A 16,679-nucleotide genomic window follows, 5' to 3' on the forward strand; every position below is an offset into this window, starting at 1 on the left:
ATACGTATAGCTGATTTACTTTGTTATAAAGCAGAAACTAACACACCATTGTAAAGCAATTATACTCCAATAAAGATGTTAAAAAACAAAAAAGACATACGTACACACACACACACACACACACACACACACACACAGAAAAAAAAACAACAACTGGGCGACAACATGCAAAAAAAAAAAGAAAAAAGAATCTAGACACAGACTTTATACCTTCACAAAAATTAATTCAAAATGGAATATAGACCTAAAAATAAAATACAAAACTGTAAAACTTCTTGACTGCAACATGGGAGAAAATCTAGGTGGCCTTGGGCTTGGCAATGAATTTTTAGATATAACACCAAAAGTATGATCCATGAAAAAATAATTGGTAAGTTGGAATTTATTAAAATTTAAAAATTCCATTCTGTGAAAGGCACTGTTAAAAGAATGAAAACACAAACTACAGACTGGGAGAAAATATTTACAAAACATATCTGATAAAAAGAACTTGTATCCAAAAGAACCAACAAACTCTTAAATCTCAACAATAAGAAAACAAACAACTCAATTAAAAAATGAGCAAAATATCTGAACAGACACTTCACCAAAGAAGACATATAGATGGCAAATAAGCATATGAAAAGATGTTCAGTATCATTTGCCATTAAGGAACTGCAAATTAAAACAAGATATGCCCCCTACACGCCTATTAGAATGGCTAAAATCCAAAAACCCTGACAATACCAAATGCTGGTCAGGATGTAAAGCAATAGGAAGTCTCATTCATCGTTGATGGGAATACAAAATGAGATAGCCACTTTGGAAGACAGTTGGGCAGTTTCTTACAAAGCTATGCATAGTCTTACCATAAAATCCAGCAACTGTGCTCCTAGGTATTTACCTAAATGAGCTGAAAGCATGTTCACACAAACATCTGCACGTGAATGTTTACAGCAGCTTTATTCACAAATGTCAAAAATTGGAAACAACCAAGATGCCCTTCGATAGATAAGTAGATAAACTGTGGCACATCCATACCATGAAATATTTTCTTCGATAAAAATAAATGAGCTGGGCTTCCCTGGTGGCGCAGTGGTTGAGAGTCCGCCTGCCGATGCGGGGGACGCGGGTTCGTGCCCCGGTCCGGGAGGATCCCGCATGCCGCGGAGCGGCTGGGCCCGTGAGACATGACTGCTGAGCCTGCGCGTCCGGAGCCTGTGCTCCGCAACGGGAGAGGCCACAACAGTGAGAGGCCCGCGTACCACAAAAAAATAAAATAAAATAAAATAAAATAAAATAATAAATGAGCTATCAAGCCACAAAAGACATGGAGGAATCCTTAAATGCATACTGCTAAGTGAAATAAGCCAGCCTGAAAAGGGTCCGTAATGTATGATTCCATCTATATGACAACCTGAAAAAGGCAAAACTATAGAAACTATAGAAAGATCAGTGGTGGCTAAGGGTCATGGAAGAGTGGAAAATGAATAGGTGCGGCACAGGGGATTTTTAGAGCATTTCAACTATTCTTTATGATACTGTAATGGTTAATACACTCCATTCCTAGTTACATATCCAGGACAAATGAAAACACATGCCCACAAAAAGACATATACACAAATGTTTATAGCAGCTTTATTTGTAATATCTAAAACCTAGAAAGAACTCATTTGTTTTTTTTAATGTTATAAAATTTTTAATAGTGAAACATAGGAATAAAAACATGTTAACAAAATGTATTCAATCATTTACATTACAAACAAGGAATTTGCAGTTTGTTGTTGTAGCCTGAGGAAAGAAAACTACCTGTTAAGAATCTATGCACAATGTAATTGCAGATAGGTACAGTACTTTTAAAAAGCCTACAAGGAGGACTTTACAGAAGGACAGTTGGCTAGGTTCTTTGTTAGACCAACCAGACGATCAAAATATTAAAACTCTAGTAATAAATTTACACTTAAATAAAAAACAGTTTCCTCTGTTTAAGAATATTCCAGTTATATTTATATGGTTCCAGTTGATGAGCCGTTCACCATAGTTCCAGTAAATTACCCTTTAATTGGTTTGTTTGGGGGAAAGAGCAGCATGTTAACAAAAATTAACGAAGGAATTTTCATCACAGTGGTTTCCAGCTACACTATCACAGCTTCACAAACAGATTGGACCCATGAATCCAGTGGCTGAAAGAGAGCTGCAGGTCAAATACTGAGAACATGGGTGGAGACAGGTTGAGTCCTGCATAAGTGAATCCTACGTGGTGACTTAGGTTGAGAAAGGACTCTGAGCAACCTTTTTACAGCAGGAGAAAACGGTCCTCCCACTCAGCTCTCATTCCCATTCTGCAAGGCGATGAAGCTGGGAATCACAGCTGTTCACTTTAACATGATGCGTGAGTAGTAGAACCTCTAGATACGAAAGACCGAGATGCCCTCAGCTCTTTGAGTAGGACGCCTGAAAGCTGGGCACTTCCTCGTGGTTATCCCGCCATGACAGCTATCCAGTTAAAGCATGTGCAAAACCGAGGACTCTTGTGTTCACAGTATGAGGTAAAATCAAGTCATCTTCAGGAATTAGGAAGTTCGGGAGACATGAACTGTTGTAGTCTTTCTAGGTATTGTGCATACAGCTCTATGTCATTATCCCCGGCTCCTTCGACCCGGAGGGGCTCCAAGGCCCGGGGACAGCACTCGTACATGGCCAGGCCATGGGAGAAATCGATGACCTCCTCCTCTGTACCGTGAATGACCAACACAGAAGAGGTGATTTTAGATATCTTGTCAATGTTGGGGAAAGCATCAAAGCAGTATGCTTTCCTGGTATTCGGAAAAGCCACACGCAATCCAGACATCAGAGGCAAATGGAGAATCACGGCTGCACACTGATACCTGGAGGCCAGGTCTACCGTGGGGATGGTCCCAATGCTCTGGCCATACGGGATCATGTTCTCAGGACTTACGCCATACCGGGTGCGCAGTGCCTGCCACGTGGCGTCGATACCAGCGCTGAGGTTCTTTTAATTTATTTTTATTTATTTATTATTTTTGGCTGTGTTGGGTCTTAGCTGCTATGCACGGGCTTTCTCTAGTTGCAGCGAGCGGGGGCCACTCTTACTTGCGGTGCTCCGGCCTCTCACTGTGGTGGCTTCTATTGTTGCAGAGCATGGGCTCTAGAGTGCGGGGGCTTCTGTAGATGCGGTGCGTGGACTCAGTAGTTGTGGCTCATGGGCTCTAGAGCACAGGCTCAGTAGTTGTGGCGCACGGGCTTAGTTGCTCCGCGGCATGTGGGATCTTCCCGGACCAGGGCTGGAACGCGGGCTCTAGAGCGCAGGCTCGGTAGTTGTGGCGCACGGGCTTAGTTGCTCCGCGGCATGTGGGATCTTCCCGGACCAGGGCTGGAACCCGTGTCCCCTGCATTGGCAGGCGGATTCTTAACCACTGAGCCACCAGGGAAGTCCCAGCGTTGAGGTTCTTCTCCGAGGGCTTGCCCTACCTGACGCCGCAGCCCGAGTAGTGGTAGGAGAAGATGTTGCAGTTGATGCGCGAGCTGAGGCCGATGTATCAAAAGAAGCTGCACATCTGGCCCAGGTCCACGGCGTTGCCGAGCGAGAAGAGCAGCAGGTCGCACAGCACACGAACATGCAGCCGAGCCGGTGGTCCCGGCCCGTGCGCGAGAAGACCTCGACGGCGTCCAGCTAGCGCCGCGAGTACTGCCGGTCGGCGCGCTCGCTCCGGTGCAGGCTCCTCGGGCTGCGGAGGCGGCGGCCGAGGCCGGGGCGGGCGCATCGGGGCCGCGCTGCTCGGGCGCCAGCACCGTGGAGGCGGGCAAGGGCGGCAGGAAGGCCAGTGTGGCGGCGATGCGGCTCGGGCAGGGTGGGCAGCCGAAGAGCCAGCACAGCTCTCCCGGCGAGAAGCCGTTCATCCGGGGCCTGGTTCGGGCACCTGGGCGGCCTCGAGCCCGCCGCCGCTGGCACGGCAGGCAGGCCGACTGGCTCGGGAGCGAGGGCGGGCGGGACTGCGGCGAGGAGCGGGCGAGCAGGGCGGCGGCGGGCTGCCCGCCCCGCCTAGAAAGAACTCATTCGTTACCAAAAGAAGAATGGATAACATTATGATATATGATATACAAAGGAATACAAGTCAACAGTAAAATCGAATGTACAGCTGGAAAAAAATGCAAAAACTTGGATGAATGTCACAAATATTGAGCAAAGGAAAGTGGAAACAAAAGAGCATACTTTATTATTCCTCATATAAAATTTTAGAGCTGGTAAAGCAAATATATGTTGATAGAAATCAGATCACTGTTTTTCTGGAGTAGGGGCACAAGGAAATGTTCCACGATGATGGAAATGTTCTTTATATTGATTGACATGTTGGCTACAGGTTTGTATACATTTGTCGAAATGATTCTACTGTACTCTGAAACTGTTAGCTTTTTACTGTATATAAATTAAACCCCAGTAAAGTCTGGTCACTAAAAATATACAATATATTTTCTTACAGCGGTGAAGATTCAATCAAACAAGTAATTAGAAATTTTATTAACTTTCACTACTCAAAATTCAGAGTAGAATGTGCTACAGGAATAGCTGATTCTGTAGCTCAACAATACCCTTAAAAATAATTTACTCACACCCTTATACTGAACACTTGGCTTTAATACAATTGAATCGTCACATTATTTCGTCTATCCTACGGTCATTGAATTCATCTTTGACAAAATGCACACCACCGATGATTTGTATATTGGCAAAGACAGGCCGGTTAATCCATGTTGCAGTATTAAGATCATCTAAACCAAATTAACATTAAACAGGCCGTAAAGGATTATCAGGTCTCAGCAATTCCCACCTTCAGAGAAAACATCCAGGTTGATCATTTTAATTCCAATGGACAAGAATATTTTGCCTAGTACTGGACATTCCAGAGTTTCTGCCTCCTCTTCCATTTACTAAGTGACAGATTGACCAAAAGAGCTTGAGGTGTTGGTAGATTTTTTTTGTTTATATGTTTATTTGTTTTTAATAGCAACTATAAAGATGAATATAGAGACCAAAATTCTAAGATATATTTAATTTATAGACTTATATATCCGTCAGATAAACCAACACATAAACACAGTCTTCAAATAGTTCTGTATGTAGTCTATCTTTTTTAAAATTAGTTTTTAATGGAGTTTAGTTGATTTACAATGTTGTGTTAGTTTCTGCCTTACAGCAAAGTGAATCAGTTATACATATACGCATATCCACTCTTTTTTAGATTCTTTTCCCATATAGGTCATTACAGAGTATTGAGTAGAGTTCCTTGTGCTACACAATAGCTTCTTACTAGTTATCTATTTTACATATAGCAGTGTGTATATGTCAATCCCAATCTCCCAATTTATCCCTCCTCCACCTTTCCCCCTTGGTAGCCATAAATTTGTTTTCTACATCTGTGACTCTATTTCTGTTTTGTAAGTAAGTTCATTTGTAGTCTATCACTTTTTAACCTCAAAGAATATTTACCTAAACTTTAATCAAGAATTTTAAGATTGATTTTCTAGAATAGTGATCTCAGAACAAGTTTTGATTGTACATCCTTAACAGTAGGAAAAAATTTAGTATATACACACTTAATATTGAATATTTATATAAGAATCACATACCTACCATGTAATACAATATGCCTACTATATAAGAATAGGAATTAAAATTATATAAAAAATAAACACTTCAATCTGCATTTCATTCACTAATGGTAAAATTAATCTACTCTCATTTTTCCATTATTACTAATATTTTTAGAGACAACAGTATGATTGGATATGTTAATTATTTTGCAGAATCTTAGTTCAAAACTGTAATATAATTTTAAAGAATTTCAATTACATATTACTGAATAATAAGCCACCCCAAAACTTAGTGGTTTAAAACAGCTATTTTATTATTTTCACAATTCTGTCCATTAATTGGTCCTCAGCTGGATGCGTCTTGATTTTATTTTAATTTTTGCGGTACGCGGGCCTCTCACTGTTGTGACTTCTCGCGTTGCGGAGCGCAGGCTCCGGACGCGCAGGCTCAGCGCCCATGGCTCACGGGCCCAGCCGCTCCGCGGCATGTGGGATCTTCCCGGACCTGGGTACGAACCCATGTCCCCTGCATCAGCAGGCGGATTCTCAGCCACTGCGCCACCAGGGAAGCCCAGAGCTAGCCTTTTTATGTCACTTGTTCTGCTATAAGACTCTGTCTCACTTGTCTTGGGGCTGGAAGAACATTTTCTGATTCTGCAGACTCTCAATCCGACAACTGTTGGAATATTGGCTGTATAATTTACCCTCCCGGACCGGGGCACGAACCCGTGTCCCCTGCATCGGCAGGCGGACTCCCAACCACTGCGCCACCAGGTAAGCCCGCTTCTTCATTTTAATATCACTCTTTAAACACAAATCTTACATAAAATCTATTATGCACAAACTTAATTGCTGGTGCTCAAAGGAAAATTAAAGAAAATAGGCTCTGAATCACATTCATAAAATACAAGGTGGAAAGAAGAGAAAAGGTCCAGCATTGACTAATATCACTATTTTCCATTTCACTCCAGGTCAAGCACACCGTCTAGTCCGACAAAGGCAGTTACTGAAGTGGTCCTTTTTGCCCTTCCTTCATTCCATCCCCATATTATTGAAATAATAATGGGAAAGGCTCATTGTAAATAAAGTCCCCCTAGAATTCTCCCAGAATTAAGTAAATTGCTTTCTGGGAGGTATAAACTGGTATATTCTACATACAATGGATAAGATCAGACCTGTATAAAAATAACTCATCTTTAGATATAATCAGGAAATAAGTGGCAAATATAATTACTCATTTGCATCAAGATAATCAGGGCATCATCTCAGGAGGTCACATTGGGATAGCCATGGCTAGAATTGGCTTTATCATGATCAATTATAATTACCATACTAATGCAATGAATAATAGACTTTATTGTAAATATGATATATTGTAGTAGAAAAAAATGATCTATAATAACTATAGTAAAGATAGGAATATAAATATATCAGGGGCCATTCTGAGTGGAAATACATACCTAGAAACTGTAAAATTTAACCAAAGGAAAAAATTATCAAAATACCTGATGAACATGTCTATGTCAACTCACCAGTAACAACTTCCAGTTCTGATTCTCTAATTCTAAATCTCCAGTGCTCAACCTCTGATTTCCCTTTGCTTGTACGCTGATGTTAAATGACAGCCCAAGACTAAACAGAGAATGTTAAGAAGCCCAAAGCATCTACCGGACCAAAGCTGGAATTTATCATTCACTGACGTGTATTACATTCCACCTTTACAAAATATGCTTTTAGTTAAAGGTAATAAATCTGTCTGAGAGAAATAAAAAGTAATGGTTGGGATTATTTTGCTGTTGACCAACCCATACAGAGAAAACTCCAGACAGATAGAGGAACCAAAACATATAACTATATTCGTATCTAACCCCTTAGCAATCAGACAAAAATTAGGAGATGAGGCTCAGGCCCCCTCCATTTGTCTGCAAAGGGGCTGTCCAGTATAGTCTCTGCACATGGAAAATGGTCAATATATGTTCATTTTGTCTGGTAGAAAGAAATTCTCCTCTACCCTTTCTAGGTTCTTCTGGCTGGCCTAAGAATTAAAATTGACATGAGCCAGATTAACAGGAAAAAAATCAAAGCTTAATAACATGTATACATGGGAGAGACCCAGGAAAACTGAGTAACTCACCCAAATGGCCAAAGTCCTCACCTAAAATACCTTATGCAGCTAAAGACAAAAGAGGATGTTGGGGGTAGTGGTTTAGGACCTCAAAGGAGAAGAAGGCAACTGACATGGAGATGGAAAAGCAAAAGCCTGATAAACAAATGTTTGCTGGGCCACACAGAGACAATGGGACACAGAGAGGAATTTTAACAAACAGACTTTGCCAGGCTCCTCCCTGTCTATATACCTAGTTCATACTATAGTGATCTATGGTGATCACTTCCTAGAACTGATCCTACATCTCCATTCTTTAGGCAGCTAGGGGGAAAGTGAAAGTTTTTTCCTTAGTCTTTTTGGCCTTGATTGTTTTCAGCTTGAAACTATGCACTTCCCAAAAAGACATTTTGGGGTGGCAACTTTTGCTCCCCTAAAATTTCATGAATGAACAAATGAATGAATGTGTGCACTGACTTTATCATAAATGGAATAGGTGACAGCCTACTGAAAAATTCTATGAAGATCCCTTATAAAGACTTACACATGAATAACAAGAACATATTAGCTATCTCTAAGAGAAAAACAAATATCGTATATTAACACATATATGTGGAACCTAGAAAAATGGTACAGATGAACCGGTTTGCTGGGCAGAAATAGAGACACAGGTGTAGAGAACAAACGTATGGACACCAAGGGGGGAAAGTGGCGGGGTGGTGGAATGAACTGGGAGATTGGGAGTGACATATATACACTACTATGTATAAAATAGATAACTAATAAGAACCTGCTGTATAAAAAGTAAATAAAATTAAATTTTTTAAAAAAAGAACATATTAGCTATCTCTGTGATGGTGGATACCAATTCAACCTCACGGTCATGGAGAATGTTCCATTCGTAAGTAGATCTTCATCATCTTGCAAATTGACTTCTGACGCTCATTACAAGGAACATCATTCCAGCCCCATTCTCCTGAAGGAGCATTTAGCACAACGCAACGCTCATAACGATTATTGGGTTCACCCCTGTGCCAGAATCTGAGTGCCAGAAAGGGAAAAAAAGAATGAGAATGTTTCTTTAAACAGTGCTTTGAAAAGAGACAGTAAGAGAGGGGGCTGGGATTGAACTGTGTGGAAGTCAAAGTCAGATATGCCCAAATCATTCCTTCCCGCTTCTCATGGAGTTTTCCCTCCATCTGTGTCTCTGGTATTTCCCTTGAAAATTGTTCTTACATCACCCAGTATTGTGTCATCTTATTGCATTAAACATTCTCCCAGCAGATGTTCCAGTCTCCCTTCTGTTTGTCCATTTTATATCCTGTTCCCAGGAAACTGTCAGTCCACAGGCTCCCTTAAATGATGTAAAAGACTTCACACTGGTCTCAAGTATCAGGGTAGTTTGTTTCTTTTTTTATGCACTGCTTTTGGAGTCTGAAGAACTAGTTAAAATCTCCGAATCTGCTACTATGCCTGTTACCTTGGACAAGTAATTTAACTTCACAGATTCGCAGAGACTAGATTAATATCCCTATATATTTCACACAGTGATATTAGGATCAAAGGTGGTAATGTACTATAATGTACTAAAGTACTTAAGAGTTTTAAAAGAACTTCATAAATATGAGATATCATAAGACTATCAGAATTTAACTTATTTGCTGTATGAGAGTTATTAAATCTCAATAATTGGTTACGATCTTAATTGACATAAATTTTCATTATATTTAGAGAGATAGTGTAGTGGTTGAAAGCCCCAACTTTGATATCAAACAGACCTGGGTTTGAGGACCACTGTTACCACTGCTGGATAACCACTGAGAGTTTAGTCATCTAAACTCTTTAAACTCAGTTTCTTCATCTCTATAGTAGAAAAATTATAATGTGTGCCTCATAGAATTATTATGATGATTGAGTGAGATAATAAGGAAAATTATTTAACCTAGTGCCCAAGAATTAAAAGAAGAGTGAGCTTTTTTCTTCTATTGAAGTATAGTTGATTTACAATGTTGTGTTAGTTTCAGGTATACAGCATGAGCTATTTTATTTTAATAACTGATCATTGGAACACCCTAAAACCCCTGTATGATGCAGGACCCAGGGCTCCTTTATCTAATTCTATACTCACGTGGCACTTTTATTGTATGGTGTCTGATCGACCCATTGCCAATGTCTTTTCCCCTCTGGGTCTGACAGCCCCACATAATAAACAGAATTTCCTCTCAGTTTCCGGGTGATGATATCCTAAGGGAAGAAAAGGAAGGAGGTATAGCCTTAAGAACAGTCAGGTTGAACTGAGTTCCTGGCTTAAGGGAGAAGAGAAGAAAAGGAGAGGATCCAGGAAGAGCCACATGGGGGCCCTGCAGAGGAGCCTAGGTTTTTTCTGACTAAGCAGAGCAGGATCAAAGATATCACTTGTGAACATGATGTTGGTCTTAGTCTGTTCAGGCTGCTGTAACAAAATACCACAGACTGAGTCTCTTATAAATAACAGAAGTTTGTTTCTCACAGTTCTGGAGGCTAGAAATCCCAGGTCAGGGTACCAACATGGTAGGATGAGGCCCTTCCTCCTGGTTCCTAACCAGTGCTTTCTCACTGTGTGCTCACGTGGTAGAAGGGGCGACGTTGCTCTGTAGAATCTCTTTTTAAAAAAAATTAATCCCATCCATGAAGGCTTCACCCTCATGGCCTATGCAGCTCCCAAAAGCCCCACTTCCTAATACTATCATCTTTGAAGGTTAGGATTTCAACATATGAACTGGGGTGGCAGGACACAAACATTCAGAACATACCAATGTTTGATACATATGGAGGCAAATTCTATTCATGATCATAATGAATTCTCATCTCAGACTCTTCCCTTCACTTCTTCCCTAAGAGAGGGTGTTCTTCAAAGTCGTAGATGAGAAAAATTTTGCAGATTAAATAATTTTCCTTTTAACAACTTCAGATTGTTAACAATCGTTTCTGATTGGTGATTGTGACTCTTCATGATGGAACTTCATTTCCCAATTGGACTTGATACCCCTTCTCTGTTAGTTAATAATTTATAAAACATTTACATGTTGAAATAATAAACTGATATTTCAGGCTGAAATATTTTCAGCCTTCCACTCAACCTCTACTTATTATATTTTCAATGCCCCAATTTATTTGGGGGGAGGTTAGTTTTATAGAAGCAGGAAGAAGGCGTGGAATGTAAAACCTTAGGTAGCCTTTTCTAACTATTTTCTTAAGCCTTCTGCCACAGCACCAATATCCCAAGACGATAAAAATCTTCTTAGCCAAGAAAGATGTTAAAAAGACAGGGAACACTCCTGACGCCATTATCAATTAGAAAGTACCTGCTCATCCTTGCTGTTGATCACCAGCAGGTGAGCCTTCATTCTTGAGCATCTCTTCTCACTCTCATCCCAAATATTTTCTTCAGTAGAAATAAAATAGCAGCTAGAACTAAATGACGTCCAATTCTTTGGGCAGCAGCTCCAGTCTTTCCCTGTATTGAGAAGAAGGCCATAACAGTGCAATATAAGAAAAGTAATTTTTTACATGTGTGTATTATAAAAAATTAAGGACCAGAGGAGACTGCATGGAAAGCAGGACTCCCATCTTGACCCAGGAGTAACAGGAGCCCCTGCCCATCAGGTGTCAAGGAAGTCAAGTCTACCTACATCATGCAATAACAAGGTAGGGACGATTTCCCTGGCCAGGGTGGTGTCAGGAAAAACCACCTAAAACAGAAGTTTAAATAAGATCCAAACTCTCAGAATATAATACAAAAATGTCCAGGTCTCAATGGAAAATTACTTATCATACCAAGAACCACAAAGTTCTCAAAAGTCAATTTTTTTTAAAAAAAAGAAAATATATATGCCAATACCAAGATAAGAGAAATACTAGAATTATGTGCCAAAGATTTAAAAGAAGCCATGGAAAGATGCTTCAACAAGAAAGTACAAACATTTGAACCAAATGAAAAAATAGAAAGCCTCAGCAAAGAAATAGAGGATCTCAGCAAAAAAATTAAAGATAAAAAGGAGAATCAAATGGAATTTTATAGTTGAAAAATATAATAACCAAAATTAAAAGCTCAGTGGTTGGGCTCAACAGCAGAATAAAGAGGACAGAGAAATCAGTGAACTAAAAGATAGAATAACAGAAATTACTCAGCTGAACAACAGAGACAAAATAGAGTAAAACAACAACAACAAGTAAACAGACTTCCAGTTTCCAGTCTGGTAAGAAGCTTGGAAGTCACCACTCCATTCTAACAAGTAAAAAGCTGAACAAACTGAAAATCAGCAACTCTTCACAGAGCAAACCACTGCCCCCAAAGTTGTAGAGACACAAAAGCAAATACAGAGAATCACAATTTTGTACTGGAGCAGAAACCTCTTTGGGAACAAGTCCCAGGGCATGGCAACCTGAACTGAAACTGTGAAATTGCTGGAGGCTCAGTGTAGACAACTCTGAGAGATAAAAAGTCCAGGGTGACCCAGTCAACGTAGAGGCCCCAACACTTCTGTGAGTTTTACATCCTGGAGTTCCACCAGGTGCTCACAGTAAGTATCTGAGAAAAAGTCTCCTGTGCTTCTGGCAAAAGCAGGGCAAAAGGTACCATTCTGAAATACACCAGAGGATTCTTTTCTTTTTGAGAAGATCTGTGCACAGGAGAAACTATCTAACCAGAGCCTAAGCTCCTGGGGATTTATCAGACCCTAACTGACTAGGGAAAGGAAAATACCCAAGTAAAGCCCACTCTAGCCACCTGTCCCACTCTAAAGGGGTTAATAAAAACAACTGAGAAGAAGAACTTGTAAGCTCAAAGCCCAAAGGCAAAGACTCACTAAAAGAATGAACCAAATCATAGGATTATAGAATGCCTCCCCTCCCCCCACACCTCATGATCACATTTTTAAGGCCTATTTACAGCAGTTCCTTTTACTCAGTACATCATGTCCAGCTAATGAGAAAAAAACACAAAGACATATTAAAACAAACAATATACAGTTTCAATAGACAGAGCAAGCATCAGACGCAGATGCTTAATGGGGCAGAGATATTGGAATGATCAGACCAGGAATTTAAAACAACTGTGATTAACATGTTAAAGGCTCTAGGGACTTCCTTCATGGCACAGTGGTTAAAGACAGGGGACACGGGTTCGAGCACTGATCCGGGAAGATCCCACATGCCGTGAAGCAACTAAGCCTGTGTGCCACAACTACAGAAGCCTGTATGCCTAGAGCCCAGAATCGCCTGCCAATACAGGGGACACGGGTTCGAGCACTGATCCGGGAAGATCCCACATGCCGTGGAGCAACTAAGCCTGTGTGCCACAACTACAGAAGCCTGTATGCCTAGAGCCCATGTTCCGCAACAAGAGAAGCCACCGCAATGAGAAGCCCACTCACCGCAACAAAGAGTAGCCCCCACTCACTGCAACTAGAGAAAGCCCGCACACAGCAACAGACCCAACACAGCCAAAAATAAAAATATATAGATAAATAAATAAATTCATCTTAAAAAAACCAAACATGTTAAAGGTTCTAATGGACAAAGTAGACAGCATGCAAGAACAGGTGGGCAATGTAAGCAGAGAGATGGAAATTCTAAGAAAAAAACGAAACAAAATGCTATAGATGGAAAATACTGTAACAGAAATGAAGAATACCTTTAGTGAGCTGATTAATAGAGTGGACACAGCTGAGGGAAAAAAAAAATCTCTGTGCATGAAGATATCTCAATAGAAGACTCCAAAACTAAAAAGCAAGGAGAAAAAAGACTGAAAAAAAAAAGAGAAGAGAATCTCCAAGAAATGTAAGGCAGCAAAAAAAGTCGTAACATATGTGTAATGAGAATATCAGGAGAGTAAAGAGAGAAAAAGAACAGAAGAAATATTGAAACAATAATGTTTGAGAATTTCCCCAAATTAATTACAGATACCAAGCAGGATAAATGCTGAAGAAAACTACACCTAGACACCATATTCAAGCTACAGAATATCAAAGACAAAGAAAAATCCTTAAAGAAGCCAGAAGGGGAAAAAACACCTCCTATAAAAGAGCAAAGATAAAAATTACATCAGACTTTGCAGAAACCACAGAAGCAAGAAGAGAGTGGAGTGAAATATTTAAAGTGTTGAAAGAAAAAAACTACTATCCTATTTCTGTAACATGCAAAATTAACCTTCAAAGGTGAATTAAAAATAAGAACTTCTTCAGACAAACAAAAACGGAGGGAATGTGTTGCCAGTAAACCTCCCTTGCAAGACATGATAAAAGATACTTTCTAGAGAAAGGAAAAGTAATATATGTCAGAAACATGGTTCTACATGAAGAAAGGAAGAAAATCAAAGGAGGAATAAGTGAAAGTAAAATAAAAACTTGTATTTTTCATAGTCTTAATTGATCTAATAGATAATTTGTTCATAATAATAATAGCAACTATGTATTCAATTATGTAATGTGTAAGTGAAATAAATTATAGCAATGATACAAGGGATAGGAGGAAGGAATTTGGATCATCTTGTTGTTTTAAAATACTCTCACTACACATGAAGCTGTATACAGTTATTTGAAAGTGGACTTGGATTACTTGTAAACGTATATTGCAAACTTGAGGGCAACCACTAAAAAAAAAGAAGTATAACTGACATGCTAAGAATAGAACAAAAATGGAAACATGTAAAAATGCTCAGTTAAAACCACAAATAGGAAAAGAATAAAATAGTAGAAAAAGATAAAAAAGAAAAAAGGGCAAGATATAAATAAATAATAAAAATGGTAGATATCCATACAACTGTATTAATAATCACTTTCAATGTCAGTCATCTAAATGCACCAATTAAAAAGAAGAGATTGTCAGAGTGAATCAAAAAACAAGACTCAACTATATGTTGTCTTAAAAAACCCACTTTAAAACTCCAAGAGGATTTTATAAAGACATATATATTAAAAGTAAGTGCATGGTTATCAAAAATTTAAAAATTTTTATTTAGATGGGCCATTTGTCGATGTCAAAAATTGTCTAACACACATATTAATCAAACTACCAAAAATTAAACACAAAGAAAAATATTAAAAGCAGCAAGGGAAAAACAACAAATAACATACAAGGGGATGCCCATAAGGTTAACAGTTGATCTTTCAGCAGAAACTCTGTAAGCCAGAAGCAAATGGCAGGACATATTTAAACTGATGAAGGGGAAAAACCTACAACCAAGATTACTCTACACAGCAAGGATCTCATTCAGATTTGACGGAGAAATTAAAACCTTTACAGACAAGCAAAAGCTGAGATAATTCAGCACCACCAAACAAGCTTTACAACAAATGCTAAAGGAACTTCTCTAGGCAGGAAACACAAGAGAAGGAAAAGAACTACAATAACAAACCCACTGGACAGATCATCCAAAATGAAAATAAATAAGGAAACACAAGCTTTAAATGATACATTACACAAGATGGACTTAATTGATATTTATAGGACATTCCATCCAAAAACAACAGAATACACATTTTTCTCAAGTGCTCATGGAACATTCTCCAGGATAGATCATATATTGGGTCACAAATCTAGCCTTGGCAAATTTAAGAAAATTGAAATCATATCAAGTATCTTTTCTGACCACAACGCTATGAGACTAGATATCAATTACAGGAAAAGATCTGTAAAAAATACAAACACATGGAGGCTAAACAATACACTACTTAATAACGAAGTGATCACTGAAGAAATCAAAGAGGAAATCAAAAAATACTTAGAAACAAATGACAATGGAGACACGACGACCCAAAACCTATGGGATGCAGCAAAAGCAGTTCTAAGAGGGAAGTTTATAGCAATACAATCCTACCTTAAGAAACAGGAAACATCTCGTATAAACAACCTAACTTTGCACCTAAAGCAATTAGAGAAAGAAGAACAAAAGAACCCCAAATTTAGCAGAAGGAAAGAAATCATAAAGATCAGATCAGAAATAAATGAAAAAGAAATGAAGGAAACAATAGCAAAGATCAATAAAACTAAAAGCTGGTTCTTTGAGAAGATAAATAAAATTGATAAACCATTAGCCAGACTCATCAAGAATAAAAGGGAGAAGACTCAAATCAATAGAATTAGAAATGAAAAAGGAGATGTAACAACTGACACTGCAGAAATACAAAAGATTATTAGAGATTACTACAAGCAACTGTATGCCAATAAAATGGACAACCTGGAAGAAATGGACAAATTCTTAGACATGCACAAGCTGCCGAGACTGAACCAGGAAGAAATAGAAAATATGAACAGACCAATCACAAGCACTGAAATTGAAACTGTGATTTAAAATCTTCCAACAAACAAAAGCCCAGGACCAGATAGCTTCACAGGCGAATTCTATCAAACATTTAGAGAAGAGCTAACACCTATCCTTCTCAAACTCTTCCAAAAGATAGCAGAGGGAGGAACACTCCCAAACTCATTCTACGAGGCCACCGTCACCTTGATACCGAAACCAGACAAAGATGTCACAAAGAAAGAACACTACAGGCCAATATCCCTGATGAACACAGATGCAAAAATCCTCAACAAAATACTAGCAAACAGAATCCAACAGCACATTAAAAGGATCACACACCATGACCAAGTGGGGTTTATCCCAGGAATGCGAGGATTCTTCAATATACGCAAATCAATCAATGTGACACACCATATTAACAAATTAAAGGAGAAAAACCAAATGATCATCTCAATAGATGCTGAGAAAGCATTCAACGAAATTCAACACCGATTTATGATAAAAGTCCTCCAGAAAGTAGGCATAGAGGGAAATTACCTCAACATAATAAAGGCCATATATGACAAACCCACAGCCAACATCGTCCTCAATGGTGAAAAACTGAAACCATTTCCACTAAGATCAGGAACAAGACAAGGTTGCCCACTCTCACCACTATTATTCAACATAGTTTTGGAAGTTTTAGCCACAGCAATCAGA

The 16,679-nt window shown here is 39.2% G+C and overlaps 1 protein-coding gene and 1 pseudogene across 3 annotated transcripts in view; both read right to left on the reverse strand.

The window, feature by feature from the left end:
• Nucleotides 1-1,778: 1,778 nt before the first annotated feature.
• LOC102983672 (alpha/beta hydrolase domain-containing protein 17C-like) lies at nucleotides 1,779-4,048 on the reverse strand (annotated as a pseudogene).
• Nucleotides 4,049-5,159: 1,111 nt separating this feature from the next.
• The window catches only part of LOC102983380 (C-type lectin domain family 4 member A), a 43,243-nt gene continuing 31,723 nt past the window's right edge, over nucleotides 5,160-16,679 (reverse strand). For all 3 annotated transcript variants that reach the window (XM_055085458.1, XM_028490983.2, XM_028490982.2), the window contains 4 exons: nucleotides 11,041-11,192; nucleotides 9,825-9,940; nucleotides 6,297-8,737; nucleotides 5,160-6,087 (listed from right to left, as the gene is read on the reverse strand). In XM_055085458.1, the coding sequence (XP_054941433.1) occupies nucleotides 8,578-8,737; nucleotides 9,825-9,940; nucleotides 11,041-11,192 (428 nt within the window). In that variant the 3' untranslated portion in view covers nucleotides 5,160-6,087; nucleotides 6,297-8,577. The remainder of the gene's footprint in view (nucleotides 6,088-6,296; nucleotides 8,738-9,824; nucleotides 9,941-11,040; nucleotides 11,193-16,679) is intronic.

Source organism: Physeter macrocephalus, chromosome 6 (assembly GCF_002837175.3).
Source record: "Physeter macrocephalus isolate SW-GA chromosome 6, ASM283717v5, whole genome shotgun sequence".
Classification (NCBI taxonomy): domain Eukaryota; kingdom Metazoa; phylum Chordata; class Mammalia; order Artiodactyla; family Physeteridae; genus Physeter; species Physeter macrocephalus.